Source organism: Lynx rufus, unplaced genomic scaffold, assembly GCF_022079265.1.
Source record: "Lynx rufus isolate CCGP_SWC_20201006 ecotype Redwood Valley unplaced genomic scaffold, mLynRuf1.p SCAF_7, whole genome shotgun sequence".
In the NCBI taxonomy this organism is placed as follows: domain Eukaryota; kingdom Metazoa; phylum Chordata; class Mammalia; order Carnivora; family Felidae; genus Lynx; species Lynx rufus.
This window is the reverse complement of record NW_025814889.1, coordinates 79,018,184-79,037,311: the sequence shown is the minus strand read 5'-3', so window position 1 is coordinate 79,037,311 and position 19,128 is coordinate 79,018,184. Positions and strand designations below refer to the sequence as shown.

General features: G+C 49.8%; 1 protein-coding gene across 1 annotated transcript; it reads left to right on the top strand.

Annotated features, from left to right (window-relative positions):
• The first annotated feature begins 1,630 nt into the window (after positions 1-1,630).
• LOC124501470 (keratin, type II cytoskeletal 73) lies at positions 1,631-12,002 on the top strand. Its single transcript, XM_047065676.1, has 9 exons — positions 1,631-2,077; positions 3,571-3,785; positions 4,580-4,640; positions 5,509-5,604; positions 6,322-6,486; positions 8,969-9,094; positions 9,493-9,713; positions 10,936-10,970; positions 11,746-12,002. Exons 1-9 carry the CDS (start codon positions 1,631-1,633, stop codon positions 12,000-12,002), a joined length of 1,623 nt encoding a protein of 540 aa, XP_046921632.1.
• The last annotated feature ends 7,126 nt before the right edge of the window (positions 12,003-19,128 follow it).

Below are 19,128 nucleotides of genomic sequence, written 5' to 3'. Positions count from 1 at the left end.
TTTTTGAGAGAGAGAGAGAGAGAGAGAGAGAGAGAGAGAGAATGAGTGGGGAAGGGGCAGAGAAAGAGGGAGGCACAGAATCTGAGGCAGGCTCCAGGCTCTGAGCTGTCAGCACAGAGCCTGACATGGGGGCTTGAACCCACGAAGTGCAAGATCATGACCTGAGCTGAAGTCAGAGGCTTAACTGACAGAGCCACCCAGGTTCCCTAGAAAATGATTATTCTTAACTAAAAATAGTTGTTTTGTATAAAAAGAGAAGGGGAGGTTGAATTTGGCAATTGCTTGGTTCTACAGTAGAGACACAACACGGGCGTATTATAATATATAATTCAGAAGAGGGCTAGAGTATCTGGACAGAAGTAGAAAAGAGGGATTGGTAAACTGTTCATTCAAGCACTCTGGCTGCTGAAATAACTGCATTTTTATGGAGGATATTATATACTGTGAATATACTTGGGATTTGGGAACAATGAAACATTTGGGTCACATACTTTGGTGTTGTCAAGGCTCTAATGAAATGTGAGTGTCTGTCCTCACCCCTAGAATTGTGAGCTAGGCTTCTGTCTTACAAATTTATGACCCCAGAACCTAACACAGTAACTGGGACAGAGTCAGCCCTTAACAGAGGGCTGTTATGGGATGGATGGATGAATGAATGGGTAGGTCAGTGGGCAGGTGGACAGACAGATGGACAAATATGGCCTTCATAGCTCTGTAGGTAGGGTCAGAAGACCAGACCAGGGACTCTCAAAGTGAAGGCTTTCATTTTGTTGGGTGTTTGCATCCTCTGGGATTCATACAAAGAAAGGGCTCATGAAATGCTTGCAATCCTCAGTTCTCTGAGCCTCAGTTTTCCCATTTGTGAAATGTCGGTTATCATATTCCTCCCCAAGCTGACTGAGTGGACTCAGTGAGATTCAGTGTGCAAGGAGCTCTTTTAATGCTGTAAAGTGCTTTACTAGTGTTGGCTATTGTGAATGGTAGCAATGCCATTATTTCAAGGTCAAGGGTGGGATGGCACGAACGCACAGCAACAAAGAAGCCTGACTGCACAGGGGAGCATAAGACCTGCCTGGGAGGGCACAGCAGAGGTCCTGGATTCGTAGTGGGTCAGCCTTGAGAACTGTCTCCAGGAGCCCTGGGAAGCCAGGCCACAAAGCCTTTTCTTAACCACATAAAAGCAGCTCAGCCAGGGTCCCTGATCTGATGCCGGTAGAGCTGTGAGATCTCTCACAGATGACTCTGTCAATTAAAGGTCTTCCTCTGCACCCCGGCAATCCAGCCTCCCCACTCCCTGGGAAAGGGCAACCGAGGCTGTGACAAATCTCCCAGCCAAGATCTTTCTAGGGATAATTTGGTTAGGCCAATTATCCCATGTTAATTAGATAAGACTCAAATTACATGAGCAAGACATGCAAACCCAGCACTTTGGGGATTTTCAAGTTATTTGCCTGGTGTCTTTGATTTTGCTAGGAGAAAATGATTTTTTGCTCCCAGGCAAACTAAACCCTCAAATTAGGGCAGTGGTTCCCTCCTGAGCCTTATAAAGGGTGAGCCTGAGACTGTAGGCTCATGAATTGCGTCTCAGCTAAGGGTTAGCGTATTATTCCATCTCTCTGGCCTCCCCAGCATGAACCGCCAGTTCACCTACAAGTCGGGGGCTGCCGCCAAGGGGGGCTTCAGCGGCTGCTCAGCAGTGCTCTCAGGGGGCAGCTCGTCCTCCTACCGGGCAGGGGGCAAAGGGCTCAGCGGGGGCTTCGGAAGCCGGAGCCTCTACAGCCTGGGGGGTGCCCGGAGCATCTCACTCAACATGGCCAGCGGCAGTGGGCGGGCAGGGGGCTATGGGTTTGGTCGAAACCGGGCCAGTGGCTTTGCTGGCAGCATGTTTGGCAGTGTGGCCCTTGGGCCTGTGTGTCCAACTGTGTGCCCTCCAGGAGGCATCCACCAGGTCACTGTCAACAAGAACCTCCTGGCCCCCCTCAACGTGGAGCTGGACCCTGAGATCCAGAAAGTGCGCAGCCAAGAGCGGGAGCAGATCAAGGCTCTGAACAACAAGTTTGCCTCCTTCATCGACAAGGTGGGTCTCTTTGGAGCAAGCCAAGCATAGACCCCCTTCCTTCTTCTACTTCTGCTGCCCTCAGGTGGCTTTCTATCTGAGACAGGCACCTCCCCAAGATGCAGACACAGCAAGAACTGAGTAGGGAGGAACTGGACCAACCTGGACGTCAGGACTGAGGGTGGGGGTGGACAGAGGGGCAGGAAGAGCCAGGGAGCTTGATTTGGGAATGTTCCCAAGAAGCAGGGCAAGTGGCCTCAGAGTTGAGAAGTAGGAGAATGACAGTTTATGAAACTAGGAAGCCAGACAAAGGAGAGGCCCGTGGCAGCCGAGGATTTCTATAAAGCCGTGAAACCCAATCTCTCCTCTCATGGGACCCAGAGCAGCTCAGATCCTGGTTGAAAGATGGACTCATAGACTATAATACATCCAATCTATGGGGGAAGGCAGATGGGGAGGAGCAATGTACTAGAGCAGTGGTCCTCAAAAGTGCTCCCTGAACCAGCAGCATCAGCATCATCTGGGCACCTGTAGTAATGAACATTCTCAGGCTCCAACTCATACCTACTGAATCGCAAGCTCTGGCAGTGGGGCCCAGGAGCCCCCGGGTGATGTTGATGGCCACTTGAGTTTGAGAACCCCTGAGGAAAAAAGGGGTAGCAGGGCCTTGAGAAATAGAGACTTCCTGAGCTCAGGGGAGGAGAGAAGCTCACCAAGGGTGGCAGTGAGTAGGGTGGCAAAGTGTGAATAGGAGTTCACTGGATGGAGGTGGGGAAAAGAAACCTAGAGAGAGGGAGAAGTCCCGTGTAGCATGGTAGGACTTGTTTGAAGAATGGGGAGAACTTGCCTTTGTGTGAGTATTGGGTGAGTGGTGGAGGAGGGGGAGGAGGGGTGGGCACACGGTGAAGAGCACAGGGAGGAATTTGGACTGGACTCTGCAGGTGATGTGGAACCACCGGACCATTTTGAATAAGGGAATGGTATGGTGTTTGTAAGCTACAGCTTGAGAATGCTGGTTCTTCCCTCAGATTAATGCTCTGAGACCAGAGAGTTGGACATGAAAGCAACATGGGAGGGCCCAAGATCCCCAGTCAACTGAGTGCTTGCCTCTGGCTGGGCTGGGAGATGCCATGATGGAGGAGACAGAGAGCAGGCAGAGCACGGTCCAGGCTACCTGGCCCTGAGCAGAGGTGCCCAAGAGTGTGAAGGCCAGTACAAGGCCAGCTTACACATCTAGGGACTTGGCTGCCCATGGACACAGGTCCTGCAGATTTAGACATTTACTAGTGGTAAATAAAGATGATGAGCCCCTGCCCAATATCAGAGGCTGTCCCCACAAAGAGAACCTCAGTCAGACAAAGGGCCCTGGATGGGGAAGGGTGTGAGGGACATTTTCTAAGTCCGGAGGCCTACGCTTTAAGCTAATGTAGTGTAGGACAACACAACCACAGCCCAGGAAAGGAAACCCCACAGGCCCTCCCTATTGACAGAGTGCCTGTTGATTTGGGTCCCAGGTGCGGTTCCTGGAACAGCAGAACCAGGTGCTGGAGACCAAGTGGGAGCTGCTACAGCAGCTGGACCTGAACAACTGCAAGAACAACCTGGAGCCCATCCTCGAGGGCTACATCAGCAACCTGCGGAAGCAGCTGGAGACGCTGTCCGGGGACAGGGTGCGGCTGGACTCGGAGCTGCGGAGCATGCGGGACGTGGTGGAGGACTACAAGAAGAGGTGAGCAGGGCCCCATGCCTGGGCTGGCTGGCCTGCCAGAGCTGGGCTTTCCCAGCAGGCACTGGGACACTTGCTCAGGGGCACTGAGCTTGGGTGACAGTGGCCCGTCCTGAGTTCCCCTGCCTTGGCAAGATGAGGGCCCTCTCTGGGTGACTGGGCAGTCTGGACAGTGGATAGTCAGCCTCTCAGGCAGTGGTAGGGCTGTTCTTGCAAGTGGCCACCTCCTTGGCACATTCCCTTCTGCTTCCCACTTGAGAAAGCCTCTCAGCTCCTAAGCTCGCTCAGAGGTCCCCCAAATTTCCAGGAACCACCCCTTCCCCAAACCAGCAAGTCAGGGAGTTGGAGTTTCTCTCATTGTCTTCAGGTCCTGGACATTTGGGCCATGCTCCTTCTTCCTGTCCGGGGACAGTTCTAGGTTCCTTTAGATTCACACTTTGGGATGGGGTGAGGTTACTAGCAAGGTGTCAGGCATTTGGAGTGATGCAAGAATCATGGCTACAAGGGATAGCAGCATGTTCCTGTGATTTGGACACTGAATGGGAGGAGGAAGAACCTAGATACTCCCCAGGCATCAGGGGAAATCCAGACCCCAAATCATCTGGTCCCCTGATCTGGGAGGGAGTTATTTTCAAACCTGTCTACAGTGCTGGCCACCTAGTCCTAGTGAGTGGGACAGATTTGCAAAGATGTAGAATAATAGCTGCTAAAAGATACATAGAGTGGACACCTCTTTTCTGCTTTTGCGATGAGAACACACACACACATACCTTGCTCATGTGATGCTTTTCCTATAGGTATGAGGAGGAAATTAACAAGCGCACAACTGCCGAGAATGAATTTGTGGTGCTTAAGAAGGTGAGGAGGAGGTGCATATATATGCCTGTCACCTCGCGGTGGGGCATGGAGGGCGGGGGAGGTAACAGAGAGGAAACTGAGGTCTGTGCTCCTTGTAGAACGACCAGGATCTGAAGTGCCAGAAGAAGATGGAAGGATGTGTTGCTTGGGATATCTTGGGACAAACCTAGATGTTTACCTAGAATACATTACCTTGTCAGCTTTAAAAAAAAATGTTTTTTAACGTTTATTTATTATTGAGAGACAGAAAGAGAACATGAGCAGGGGAGGGACAGAGAGAGGAGGAAACACAGAATCCAAGGCAGGCTCTAGGCTCCGAGCTGTCAGCACAGAGCCCAACGCGGGGCTCGAACCCACCAACTGCGGGATCATGACCTCAGCCAAAGTCGGACGCCCAACCAACTGAGCCACCCAGGCACCCCTACCTTGTCAGCTTTTTATATTTGGCGTCGATGGGTGGGAGCCCAGATGTGGATAGCCAATGTCCAGGTTATGTCCACTTTGGCTTGGGGAACAGGACGTGCTTTGGGGAGGGCTGCACGCTTACCTTCCAGCTCTGCCTGTCTCTGGCAAAGTGCTGTGGCTGCCTTGGGCTCTGACTGCCAAATGACCCCCTGTAGGAGATAGCTCTCCTGTAGCCTCTCTTTGAGAAATAGGGGGAGGAACAGGATTCCATCTTGGATGGGGGCAGATGAGTTCCAGAGGCTCGCAGTGAGTCTTGGGTGGAAGTTATGTTCCTGCCCTCTGAGGCCTCACTCCATTCCCGGGGGCAGCTCATCTCAGTGTTGGTGCTTGGATGTCAGTTCCTGGGAGAGCCCTTTCTGGGCTTGAAGAAGGGCGATATCAGGGGGTCTCTGGATTCCTTTAGGATGTGGATGCGGCTTACATGAGCAAGGTGGAACTGCAGGCCAAGGTGGATGCTCTGGATGGAGAGATCAAATTCTTCAAATGTCTGTATGAAGGGGTAAGTCTCCATCCCCCAGCCCCATCCCTAACTCTGTCTTCTGGAAGACAGACATGTGAATGAGTGGTTACTCATTGCTTGTAACTTTAAGAGCCTAGGGGATCTCCAGCATTTGGATGCTGGGGGGCATGTAGATCAAAGGAAAGCATGACATCTATCCTGTTGCCTTCAAATGATGTGGACCATCAGTCCCAGCCTGGGACTCCCAGTCACAGTCTCACATCTTTGAGGAAGCCATGGGTCCTTGATACACTGATGTTCAGCTAAGGATATTCTCATTTCTGCCTGTCTTCTGTCTGCCACTTGGGGTGTTTCCCTGGGTCTTGAACAGGAATCTCTAGGGATAAATGTGGGGGAGTCCTCACACCCTTTCTACTACCTCTGATCATCTGGCTTAAAGCCTGATCCTGTTGGCCAAGCATATGTGGGCTCCTGTGTCCTTAGTGTCTCTTGTGTGGTGGCCAGGCTGTTTCTCCTCTATATTTTCGACTCCTGACCTGTTTCAAGTGACAGATAGATGGGCTGTTTTCTTCTTGGGCTGCTTCCAACTCATTCAGCAGTTTTCAGATGTGGTACTGAAACATCTGGGCTGGGGGGCTTTGGAGAATACAGCTTGTCTCTACTTGGGAGGGTCTAGGGGCTCTCTATGAAAGGGTCATCACCTTGGCCTTCCTCCATCCACAAATGGCATTTCATGTTTCCTTCCTTCTCATGTAGGAGATTGCTCAGATCCAGTCCCATATCAGTGACACATCTGTCATCCTGTCCATGGACAACAACCGGAACCTGGACCTGGACAGCATCATCACTGAGGTCCGCGCCCAGTATGAGGAAATAGCCCTGAAGAGCAAGGCCGAGGCTGAGGCCCTGTACCAGACCAAGGTGGGCTGAACACCTCCTCAGAGTCCATGGCCCACCATGGTCCACACGTTTGTCGGGAGCATGGCACTGTCCTGGGTTCTGGGGTACTCCCAAAGGGAGGAGAAGATGAAGCTCTTGGACTAATCCACAAAGACTGGGGCAGCCATTGACAGACACCCATGGCTGATTGCAAATGAATGTGGCATAAACAGAGTCCTGGATGCTGGGGAGACAGAGGTTAGGGGGCCAAGTGGGACAGGTCAGTACTGACTTCCTGGAGGCTGAGGGGTTTGAACTGAGTCTGAGAGGGAGGAAAACATGGGTAGTTAGCATCTCCACTCTTCCATTAATTACAATAAATTAGGGGGTCTCTTGAATGTCATCTGAGATCAGGTAATTCCTACCTTTCATTCAAGTCCAATTACAAGGATAAAGGGGGAGTATGATCTTAACTCCTTTAATGGGTCGTGGGTGGGGAAATGATTCTTTAGATAATTTAGTTTCTCAGATCAGATGGCAACTTCCTAATTGTTCCATGCTATTTATCGGGTTCCTTCCCAGGGGAAATTCACACACTTGAGACCTTATCTTATCTCTCCCCCTGCCTCCTTGCTACCATAGGGACAGAAAGATGTGGTCAGCAGGGTTGGGAGGAAGAGAGGGAGGTCCAGGCAACAGCACAGGCCAGGGCTCCTTGATAAGTGTTCAAACCCAAGTTTCCAGTTCCCAAGTCCCTCCACGTGACTGTTGCAAGCCAGTTTCAGGGACGGCCATGTGGCCCAGGCACTCTGGATTGTCAGTGGCCAGTGCTTAACCCCAAACTCCTTCCAGAAGAAGTATGGGGTTATCCATACCTGCAAGTCTCCAATTGGAGCTAAGCCCATACTGACCAGAGTTTCATTAGTGTAGTTCTAGCAACAGAATTAGAAGGGCTTCTTCTTCTTCTTCCCCTTTCAAAGATGAAGAAGGCAGGGATCAGGGCATTTAAGTAATTTGCCAAGGTCACTTAGCTGAGAATAAATGGAGCTGGATTTGAATCTAGATGACTGACTACAAATTCCACAGTGTTCAGACAAAAGATCAGGACATGACTCTGTTAAGAAGCATTTATAGTGACGACTTAGGATGGGCCAGGAACAGAGTGGAGAAGGACACTGGTCTGTTTGCTTCAGAAGGAGCCTGCTTGGTGTCAGAACTTAGGGAATTAGTGCCTCCCTCCCTGTCCGTTTGTAGGGAGGGCCATCCTCCTCACATAGACTTGAAGAGAAGCAGGGAAAGACCACCTGTCCTGCCCCAGTGTTTATCATCCCAAGATTAGTACCAAAGATAAAACACAGGAACTGAGAAGCCTCTTTGTCTTCCAGGGGACCTGGCATTTTTAAGAGGAATCCTGGCTCTAGGGCCTTGTTAGGGTCAGATATGACAACCCATAAGGCCAAGCACCAGTTACACAGAGAGAAGCAGTGTGCAGTCACCAGAGTTCTGAGTGTCACACTTTTCCAAGTTCCTCATAAGCCAGATTCTGGGGTAGAACTAAAATATTCTCTATTGACTGTTCAGTGGATGACATCAAGGCGGGAGTGATCCCAAACTAGTAGATGACCTCAAATTCATGGCTAGTGGTGTTAGACTAGCAGAATATACCAACATACACGCGCGTGCGCGTGCGCGCGCGCGCGCACACACACACACACACACACACACACAATGTTCCTCCATTCCCAGAAACAGTTCCAGTAGCCCAGGGCCCAGCTGAGCTATGAAGGGCAGGAAGTCACAGAGAATACAGGTCCCTGTCATCCAGTCATGCTAAGTCTGATGGGGAAGACACAGAAAGGTGTGCTTATAGTACAGTGTGGTAAGATCTATGAACTGGAGTGGTAGGAACTACGGAACCAGAAGTACACCCAATCAAGGAAGATCAAGGAAGACCTTCCGGAGGAAGCTGATCTGCTTTGGCTGAGTTGGAACTAGCTAGGGAAAAAGGGAAAATGGATGAGAAAGGGTTTTCCAGGTGGAGGTAGAACCTCATGCAAAGTCTCAGAGACTTGAGAGCACAGGGACATTTAGGGAACAGTTCAGCACAAGTGTAGAGGCAGATGGGCAGGGGTAGTGAAAGATGAGTCTGGAGAGACTGGTGGATGCAAATCTCAAAGCACCTTGATGCCATGCTCATGGTTTGAATTTGACCTTGACTTTGAAGGGCTATCAGGAGAGCAGTGTCATAGTTGGAGTTGTATGTTATATGGTTGCAGTATGGAGAGGAGAAGACTTTCAACAGTCCTTATGGCCAAATGTAACCACCAGTGAGAGAACTGTGCTTAAGACAAACAAATAAATCCCATGAACAGATAGATGTTTGAGTGGGGGGCTGTTGATAGGCCTGGTGAAGTTGGGGACCCCTACCCACCTCTGTCACACTCTGAAGGCAAAGGCACGGTCTGCCAGGCTGAGCTCCACCAGGCCTGAGTCAAGGTCTCTGATTTGCCCCCTGTCCTTCTAGTTCCAGGAGCTCCAGCTAGTAGCTGGCCGGCATGGGGATGACCTCAAGCACACCAAGAATGAGATCTCCGAACTGACTCGGCTTATCCAAAGGCTGCGCTCAGAGATTGAGAGTGTGAAGAAGCAGGTGAAGGGGCTTTGGAGGTTCCTGGCTCACTCTCCAGGGAGGTGTGAATGGTCTATCACACATACTCCCCCAGGCCTCTCTCCTACTCTACATCCTTCATCTCAGAACCCACTTTCTCAGGTGGAGCCCCCGATCTCATCCTCCACACTTACCTCCCATCTGAAATCTGGAACAATTGGAAAGGTCTTTTCAGAAAGCCAAGTGGCTAAGAGTAAGAATCTCCCCTGACCCAGTTGAGGGGACTCTATCTATCACCATGGATGTGGCTTTGCTGTAGGAATTGGGGCCAGACAGAGGAGGGTCCGACCACAGTCAGCACATGGAGGATGAGGGGTGAAGTGAGGCTTGGAGTGCCTGCCCTTAGAACTCAGGGGAAAATGCTACCTCCTGTCCCGCAGTGCTCTAACCTGGAGATGGCCATCGCCGATGCCGAGCAGCGGGGCGACAGTGCCCTGAAGGATGCCCGGGCCAAGCTGGATGAGCTGGAGGCCGCCCTGCACCAGGCCAAGGAGGAGCTGGCCCGGATGCTGCGGGAGTACCAGGAGCTCATGAGCACGAAGCTGGCCCTGGACGTGGAGATCGCCACCTACCGCAAGCTGCTGGAGGGCGAGGAGTGCAGGTGGGGGGGCGGGGAGGGTCTTAGAGCTGGAAGAACTTTTGGACTTTTCTGACTCAGTTTCCCAGAGTGTGGGGGAGGTTGCTGGAGTGGCTGGAGATGCTTTTCAGGTCATGACAAACAGCTTTTAAACAGCATCTGGTCAGTCAATGAGACAGCAATCTCCTTTGTAGTTTTCCTGCCAGTCTCCAGACCACAACAGGGAGAAAGTCTCAGGATGGTTCTGTTGTGTCTTTAACACCGCTCGGACCCTTGCAAATATTCCTATAAGTAAAGAGATACTAGATCCCAGGTTCAGAGCCTCGGGAAGGCAACAATATCTAGCCCTAAAGTTTTAAACTGCTTTATTTTCATTATATTTATTTTTACTGCTACCGTTTTTTTTTAATCCTTTTTGATCAGGTAGTGTTGGTTTTCTATTTACCCTGGTGAAGGAAAATGTCTTAAAAAATTTTTTTTAATTTATTTATTGAGAAAGAGAGAAAGAGAGAGTGAGCAAGCATGTGAGTAGGGGAGGGGCAGAGAAAGAGGGAGAGAGAACCCCAAGCAGGCTCCACACTGTCAGTGCAGAGCCCGATGTGGGGTTTCACCTCACAAAACCATGAGATACGATCTGAGCCGAAGCCAAGAGTTGGACGCTTAACAGACTGAGCCACCCAGGAGCCCCATAAAACTTCTTGTTAAGAGAAATGCATTTTTTTGGTATAAAAGGCAGAGTCCATGAAAAATACTAAGTATGTAATGGTGTGAGTTGTACAGGTTCATAGCACATCAGAGTGAGGTACATAAAACACTGACATGTGAAAAGCTTGTTCTAACTGAGCGTCATTGTAGTGCTGAGACCAGCAGAGGAGAAGTTACTGGTCCTAAAATCAGACGGTTATTTCCTTAGGGGCACCTTCTGATGCTAGCATTTCCACATGTGTATTTATTCAGGCAGTAGCCTCCCAGGAATGAAGAAATGGGATAAAGAGAAACCCAGAGGAGGGGCCCCGAGAGGTGCTGTTGTTGGGGGCCCCGAGTTTGCAGGTTGGCACGTGTCTGATGTGGGAAGGGTAGACTGGGGGGCGGGGCAGAGCAGAGACATGCAGGTGCAATGATGACATCTGGCCAGTTGGAGGGGTTCGTGGAGGCGGGGCTCATGTGGCTGATGATCTCAAGCTACGGTGTGGGGAACTTGGATTCCAAGCGTTGGAGACTTACCTCCCCTTTTCTCTCTGCACAGGATGTCTGGAGAACACACCAATTCTGTGAGCATTTGTGAGTATTTCATGCCTCTGGGGGAATATTTGTAGCCCATTAATGAACACAGAGGAAATGGGTGCCTGCCTCCGGGCCCCCATGGGCTCTGCCTGGTAGATCACCTGGTCACAACCCCCTTCCTCGCTAAGACCTGTTCCCTCTTCCTCCGTGGAGCTCCCACTGACAGCTTCCCGTCACATTCTGATATTTCACACGGGCCCCTTCCCCAGAGATCTCACCTATGCTGGGACAAAACTCTCAGCCCACCCTCTTCTGCCTCGCCCGTCCCACGACAGCTCTCCTGCATGATGGAAGCTGAGAGCAGGAAGAGCCCACCTCCTCACTGCGAGCAGAGACCTGTGCTCAGGCACGCTGTGCACGACCAGTGTGAGTGCTGGCTCCACAGCGGTCAGCCCGGTCTCCTAAGACGGGCCAGCAAACCTTCCCGGAATCAAGCAATCCGGAAGTTCTTTGAAAAAAATTAAGAGCATATTCTACAGTTAAATGAGAGCCCTACTGGCTTATGTGATGCTTCAGGGGACACTCTTGGTACTCCTGTTTGTTCAGAGAAGGAGAACACGCCCAGTTTGGGGATCCTGTGGGATCTGGGCTAGTTTTTCCAGTGCCTGAGCTGCTCAGGAATTGAGCATATATCCTTAGAGTCCACAGTTGACGTGAAGCGTTTGCTTAAGAGGGAGACATTTAAGCTAGTTGCAGGTGGGAGATTGGAGGGGACTTGGTGTCACCCCTGTCCTGGGACATACACTTATCACTCCTCCCTCCACCCCCACAGCAGTCATCAGCAGCACGGTGGCCGGGACCACGGGCACAGGAGCTGGCTTTGGTTTCAGCGGTTCTGGAACCTTTGGTTACCGGCCCAGCTCTGTCTCGGGGGGCTACGGCATGCTGTCCGGGGGCTGTGTCACCGGCAGTGGGAACTGTGGCCCCCGCGGGGAGGCCAAAACCAGGCTGGGCAGTGCAAGCGAATTCAAGGACGCCCAGGGGAAGACCTCAGCTCTGAGCTCCCCCACCAAGAAAACCACAAGATAAAGTGAAAGTGTATTTCCCCACTGTCCACCTCACCCTGGTTTCCTCTGGACTCCCTTCTCCAGGACACTCCTGCATCACATTTATCATCGTCTCCTTCTTGCTTTTCCTTGCCACTGACATTCCCTCTCTTCTACCTCCTGCCTTAGTCTTCCTTTGTTCAGAATCTGGATTCTAGCCCATCCTGCTGCCTCCATACTAAGAGACTCCCTAACTCAGGCTCCCCTTCCTGAAGCGTTGCCAAGGATGAAGACCCAGATCTTTCCCTGGCCCGCACAGCCCCTTGCAGAGAAAGGTCTCTCTCAGCAGTCCCCCCCTCCACAGCCTGGCCTTAGGGAGTTATTTGGCCACATGCTGCCTGGGTTCATGAGATTACAGGGCCACCGACAGACCCACAAAGACTGTCTCCTGTTACAGCAACAGCAGCTCAGGCAAAACACTAGGTTACGGGTTCTATCTTGTGTGGCCCCTACACGTTTACAGAGCTGGGAGTAGCCCTGGAGATTGGTCTTATCCATGAAGGGATTTGTGCCTTCAATATGTGAGTTCCTGTCCTCGTTCAGGTTTTACCTCTCTAATTCCCGCATCTCACCAATAAACTTAATAAAACTCACTCAGGACCAGGCTGCTTCTCTCTTCTACGGGAATCCTCATCTCAGACCACCTATTTTCTTCTTCTTTTTTTTAATGTTTATTTACTTTTGAGAGAGAGAAAGAGAGAGAGAGAGAGAGAGAGAGCAGGGGATGCAGAGAGAGAGAGAGAGAGAGAGAGAGGAAGCAGGGTCCAGGCCCTGAGCTGTCGGCACAGAGCCCGACATGGGGCTCGAACCCATGAACCATGAGATCATGACCCAAGCTGAAGTTGGACGCTTAACCCACTGAGCCACCCAGGAGCCCCTCAGACCACATATTTTCTATCTGTGGAGGTAAATGACCTGAAACCTGGGGCACCGAGGTCTGGTGTGTTCCACAGCACCCCAGAGTATCTTTTAATCTGAGAGAAAGATCCTTGCATGGACTGCAGGATCCCACTGGATTTTGTGATACCCTGGAGTCATTTCTTACCCCATCCCCAGTAGCTGCGCCTTCAAGTCATGTTTTTTCTCAAGCCAGTGCTCCAGTGAACAGGCAATCTTGAAGAACGTGCTGCTTATCAGCAGGGGGAGGGAGGCAGCATTGATCTTGTGGCAGGATTTAAAATTGATCAAGAGACAGAAGGAAGCCAGTTCTGGAAAGTCTGGGGCTCGAGTTATGGCTGCTCCCTGATCTCTGGGAAAATGCTGAAGTAGATGGTCTTCAAAAAATTGTTTTTCAATGTCTGTTTGTTTTTGAGAGACAAAGACAGAGTGCAGGTGGGGGAGGGGCAGAGAGCAAGGGAGACACAGAATTGGAAGCAGGCTCCAGGCTCTGAACTGTCAGCACAGAGCCAGACACGGGGCTCGAACCCACGAACTGTGAGATCATGACCTGAGCCAAAGTGGATGCTCAACCGACTGAGCCACCCAGGCGCCCCCAATTGGTTTAATTCTTTTAAAAAAATTTTTTTTTCTTAACATTTATTTATTTTTGAGAAGAGAGAGACAAAGGCATGAACAGGGGAGGGTCAGAGAGAGAGGGAGACACAGAATCCGAAACAGGCTCCAGGCTCTGAGCTGTCAGCACAGAGCCTGACACGGGGCTCGAACTCAGGAACCATGAGATCATGACTTGAACAGAAGTTGGACGCTTAACTGACTGAGCCACCCAGGTGCCCCGACAGTAGATTCTCTTTAAAACAATGAGCCGTGTTCCATCAGTCTTTGGTGAAGTGAATGCATTTGTGTATGAGTTGTGTTGAAGCATGTGCCATCTCTGTTATATACACTGTTCAGCTTCCAAAACACTCCTGTGCTGAGAGACTTCTGCCAGGTTCCCAGGCCGTGATGATGCTGTCAGGATGCAAAGAGCCAGTGAGAGGCTGGCATTCACGCAGGCTGTGACTCACAGGTGCATTTGAACAGGGTCACTGTGGGTCCAGAGAATCTTAGAGTTCAAGTCAATGGTTTTGAATTCAGATTCAGACTCTGCAACTGACTTGGGATTGTAAGCAAAGCTCTCAAAGCTTTTGAGCCTCATTTCTTTAGCTATAAAATAGGCAGACCAATCACCCCTGGATGATTATTATGCCCAAATGAGGCAATGTAAGCATGTCTTATGCAACTTCTGGTACAAAGTTCATACTTAATAAATGTCAGTGGAAACAGGATCTTGTCCTCAATTTTCTTGGCTCAAACACTTGACTAAATCTGCTCACTGAAAAGAAGTGTTTAGTGGTGGCAAAGCAATTTGCAAGCTCCAAACTTTAAAGAGACCACCTCAGGGCGCCTGAGGGTGGCTCAGTCGGTTAAGCAAGCGTCCGACTTTGGCTCAGGTCATGATCTCACGATTCGTGAGTTTGAGCCTTGCGTTGGGCTGTGTGCTGACAGCTCAGAGCCTGGAACCTGCTTCAGATTCTGTGTCTCCCTCTCTCTCAGTCCCTCCCTAGCTTGCACTCTGTCTCTCTCTCTCTCAAAAAATAAATAAATGTTAAAAAAATTTAAAGAGACCATCTCATAAACTATATGCCAATTTATTTATTGCCCAAAGGAGAATCGGCTGGCAGAATAGCTAGTCTCAGAGAATACATTCTTGGGGCCAGTAAAGAACTCATAATCAGTCCAATGAGTATTTGTTGAGTATCTAGCATGTGCCTGGCATGTTAGCGTTAGTGTTGGGGATATAGTGGTAGGCAAACCTGGTCCATGCCCTTGATGGTGACATGATGGTAATAAACGTAACTGTAACACAGTGAGATACTGGTAACAAAAGGAGATACAGAGACAGCACAGAGGAGAGTGAGGAGCTCCAAGGAGGTCAGAGGAGGCTGCTGGAGGGATTACAGCAGGCGGAGAGGGAGGGTGCAGTGGTGCTGGGGGGCTGGGGAGGGCGGCAGCAGCCGCATCAGAGAGGCCCTCTCAATTGGCTACAGAGCTGGGATTTTACACCATAGTGCTCACAGGAGAAGCCAACACCTTGGGCATCAGACAGACCCAGGTTTCAGTCCCCCTCCGCCACTCACAATGTGACTTAGGCAAAACACTTTTGCTCCATGAATCTCAGTTTCTTCATCGGTATAAAGAAGTTACTATTAGAAGTTCCTGCATAAAGTTGTCATGAGAATTAAGTTTAGCTGAAGAATGCACAAGAATTGTTATTTTGTTCAATATCTGGCACATACTGTGTGCTCAATAAATAGTTACTATTATATCATTGTTACTACTGTCACTCTTAGCATTATTAGGATAGACTAGTCTTTCAAAAAGGCTGAGATGTGAAGTGCAGAAGGTCTGATAGCAATCAGATTATTTGATGAAAATGTGAAAATGAACTAAAGAGAAAACGCATTGGCTATTAAGAGATATTTCTACCATCGTATGCTTAGATCAGAATATGAACACTGACTGACTCCATGGACAAACTCTGAAGTCTCAGTGTCTCAACACAATACAAGTTCATTTCTCACTCATAGTCCGAGACCGATTTGGGCAGCAATCCCACATGATTCTCCCAGTGGGTGTCCCACAGAACTACGCGCTTCTGTCTTGAGCCTGGCCACATGGGACATGTGGCCTCAAGGTTACTTACTGGAAAAGGGGAAATGAGAGGTGAAAGAGACACATGGACTATTAACTGCCTCACCCTAGATACCACTCACATTTAACTGGCCAATAGGGTCCCAAGCCCCAACCAAACCCCAAAGGAGGCTGGGAAATGAGGACAAGAAGGAGGATACTTGATAAGCACTAGAAGTCTCTGGCACAACCTTTTTGGTTGGTGACCAACCAACCAGGTGACCAGCTCGAGAATTCTTTTCCCCATGAGCAGTGCTGAGATGGCACCAGCACATGTGCCCTCGTCCAAGCAAATAACTTCCCTTTGACTTTGACAATGTCATGTTAGGCACAGTGCTATAGACCAGATGAGGCTGCACGCTATGGTAATTATATTTAGTTCTCCTTCATGTTTTTAAGGAGATATTGGAAGACTTCTTGGATTTGGGAAATGTAAGTCTATCTAATGGTGAAATAGAGATAACTTGTTCAGTGTGTCTTAAAGCACATTCCTTGAAATGCTGGTTCCTATAAAATATTTGGCCAAAAAGAGGTCTTTATGGTCAAGCAAAAGCTTGGGAAACACACACACACACACACACACACACACACACACGCACACTTTTTTTTTTTTTTTTTTTGGACAAAAACAGTTCTTTATTTCTGATACTGGAATCGGCCTACCTCCCTTTCTTCTCTAGTTTTTTTTTTCAATAACTCATCTATAAAAACATGATATGCTCACATGAGAAAATTTAGAAATGTTAAAAAATAGAAAAAAAAAACACTTCCCAGTCACCATCTTTGGAAAACACTGAGTTTCGCAGCATCCTTTGGTGTAGCTTTCCTAAGCGTAGTGATGGATCTAAAAGTCCCACAATATGATGCCTGCTTAACCTTTTTTTTTTTTTTTTAAACCCGACAAAGAATCCATCCCCATGCTTTTTTTCTACACGGTACCTATTAATCTCCTAAGAACTACGGTTCCCGGGCAAACGAGAGCCAGTTTAATTGCAATATGTTTGTAAAGCCTTGCTTCAAGGATCCATCCATCCGTCCATCCTTTGTTGTTGAGCTCTTGTTTCAATGGGTGATGCTTCTGGCTTAGTCTACCAACCCAGGTGTTGCTCCCACCTGGAACTAATGGCAGAGGTAGTCACTGGAGCCCAAATGACAGTAGGCTGCTGTCAGAGGCACCTCCAATGTGAAGCCCTCCTCCCAGACCTCAGCCACCTTTTGACCTGCCACATCCCCACACATCCCATGCCTTCCAAACCTGGTTGTATCACTTCTGTCTCTCCATAATCTGTAAGGAAGGTAAGCCTGGGGCTTCAAAGGAATTCCTGATTCATCTGGCCAGTCAACCCCTCAAGGGAAGATGAGAAAAGGTCATCCTGCCTGTTCCCTGACCTTGGGCAGAAGTGGCTTGGTTCCAGATGCCTGGGTGTCTCAACTTCTTAGAAAGTGTCCAGAAAAAAAAGGAGACTTCAAAGGCTCCCTTTGAAACCCAATCCTATGTAAGTTTCTTCTGTTTCAATAAATACTTTTCCTCTCTTCTATTCTCAATGGTCAGAGTTAATAAACTCTCTCTTGTGCTTGTGGGGGACAAAAACCTGGCTACATTTATGGGGCATAAGAAACAACCTCATGAAATAATGGAAAGCCTAACCTTGAACTTCTCAAAGGGCTTGCTGGTCACCCAGCTTCATTGACATGGCCCCTCTCCTCTTCAGAGGGAATAGACTGTAGTGTCTCCCCTGAGGCAGCATAGAGAGCCCACTCTCTTTTCCACCCAGGACCTTCTAGACTCCTCTATCTGTTTATCTGTGGCTGGCGCCATCTCTCTCACTCACCAATGTCCCCACAGCCTTGTTCCCTGTGGGGTAAACACCTTGGCTGTTATTATGTTCTGATTGGTTCAGTGGAGGCTGTGTCACTCAACTACGCCCAGGTACCATCTGGCCATTCCACGAGGGTTCCAAGGGGGAGTCCAGGCTCCAGGGTGTAACTGAGGGCACAGCAATGAGCCTTGTCCTAAGCACCAGTCTGTTTCACACTCATCCTGAATGTCCCTGGTGCCAAGGCTGGGACTGAACACCAGTGAGCAGGGGAGGGAAGGGTTAATCCAGAAGGACCTGCTAATCTGATGGTGGAAGTGGGACACATACTCAGGACTCAGACAGACTGAGCAATAAGAGTGATGAAGCAGAAGCCCACCAGGGTGTCAGAAGGGCATTATGGGAAGGGAGTGAGAGTGGGGGAGGGGCAGAGACAGACTCCCAAGCCCACTCAGGCTGTCAATGCAGAGCCAGATACCGGGCTTGAACTCACCAACTGGGAGATCATGACCTGAGCCAAACCCGAGCTGCAGTCAGCTGCTTAACCAACCGACACACCCGGGTGCCCCTGAGAGGGGCCGATTCTAACAGAAGAGAAGAATTAGAGGCAACTGAAGTTGGAAAAAGGAAATTGGGTTCGATTGGAAAAGATACTCTTGAACTTATTTGGAATGAAGTTCTAGAATCTAGTTCTTAGTTTTTCAGATTGGAGGAGTCTTCCTCAGCCCTTCTCGACTTGTTCTTAATCATCAGTCACCTTTTGATCCAGAATCAGAAATGCCAAGGCAGCAAATGTCCCGATCAGGGGTTCCTTGCATGGGACGAATGATCATCTTCTGCTATCAAAGTAAAAGAAAACACGCAAATCCCACGAAAGACCATCTTCCTAAAGCTTTCTTGTTCCATCTCCTCTAGCATCTCCCTCACTTTTATTCCAGAAATGTTTTTGGAGAACCCTTTTAGCTCTGGCCCAAAGTCCTCACCCTCCACCTCTTGTGACCAGAGCTCCCACTGGCCTTAACTTTGTCACTGTGTCTGATCTGCCTCAACAGACGTAGAATTCCTTGTAGACAGACCAGAAATCTCCACTCTCTGGGACTTCCTTCCAGTACTCAGGTCAGAGCCGTCTTTATCCAGAAGGCTTGGGAAAGCAGCAGCCCACAAGCTAAGGATGATTCTCTGGAATATTCTTGACCCTGTTCATGTCCTTCGGAAGCAGAACCCGCCTGGCCATCTGCTCCATTGTACCACACCCCTCCACCTCTAAAGGGTGTCTCCCCCCAACCCCAGCCAGACCCACTGGAAGCTTCCACCACAGATCTTGACAGTGATAACCCCAGTAATTGGAGGACAGCAAGTGAAGATAAGGTAGCCAAATTATTATAATGCAGGAGGTGAGCAAACCAAATGCGGGGTTCCGAGCCATTTTATAGGGGATTCATGGGGAGTTCACTGTTGGGGGGGGGAGACAAATCTCAGGGAGGGGTGGTAATCTCCTATACGGAGAGGCCCCAGGTGGCTAATAGGTGTTCCCGACCTGCAAATTAGGCTGCCTCCAGCCGCCTATTTAAGGGGCTGGGGGGCGAGCCAGGCCTACCAGCGCAGCCGCCCTCCGCGCCCCTATCCCGCGTTCCGCACGCGCCCGCACCCGGTCCCCACAGC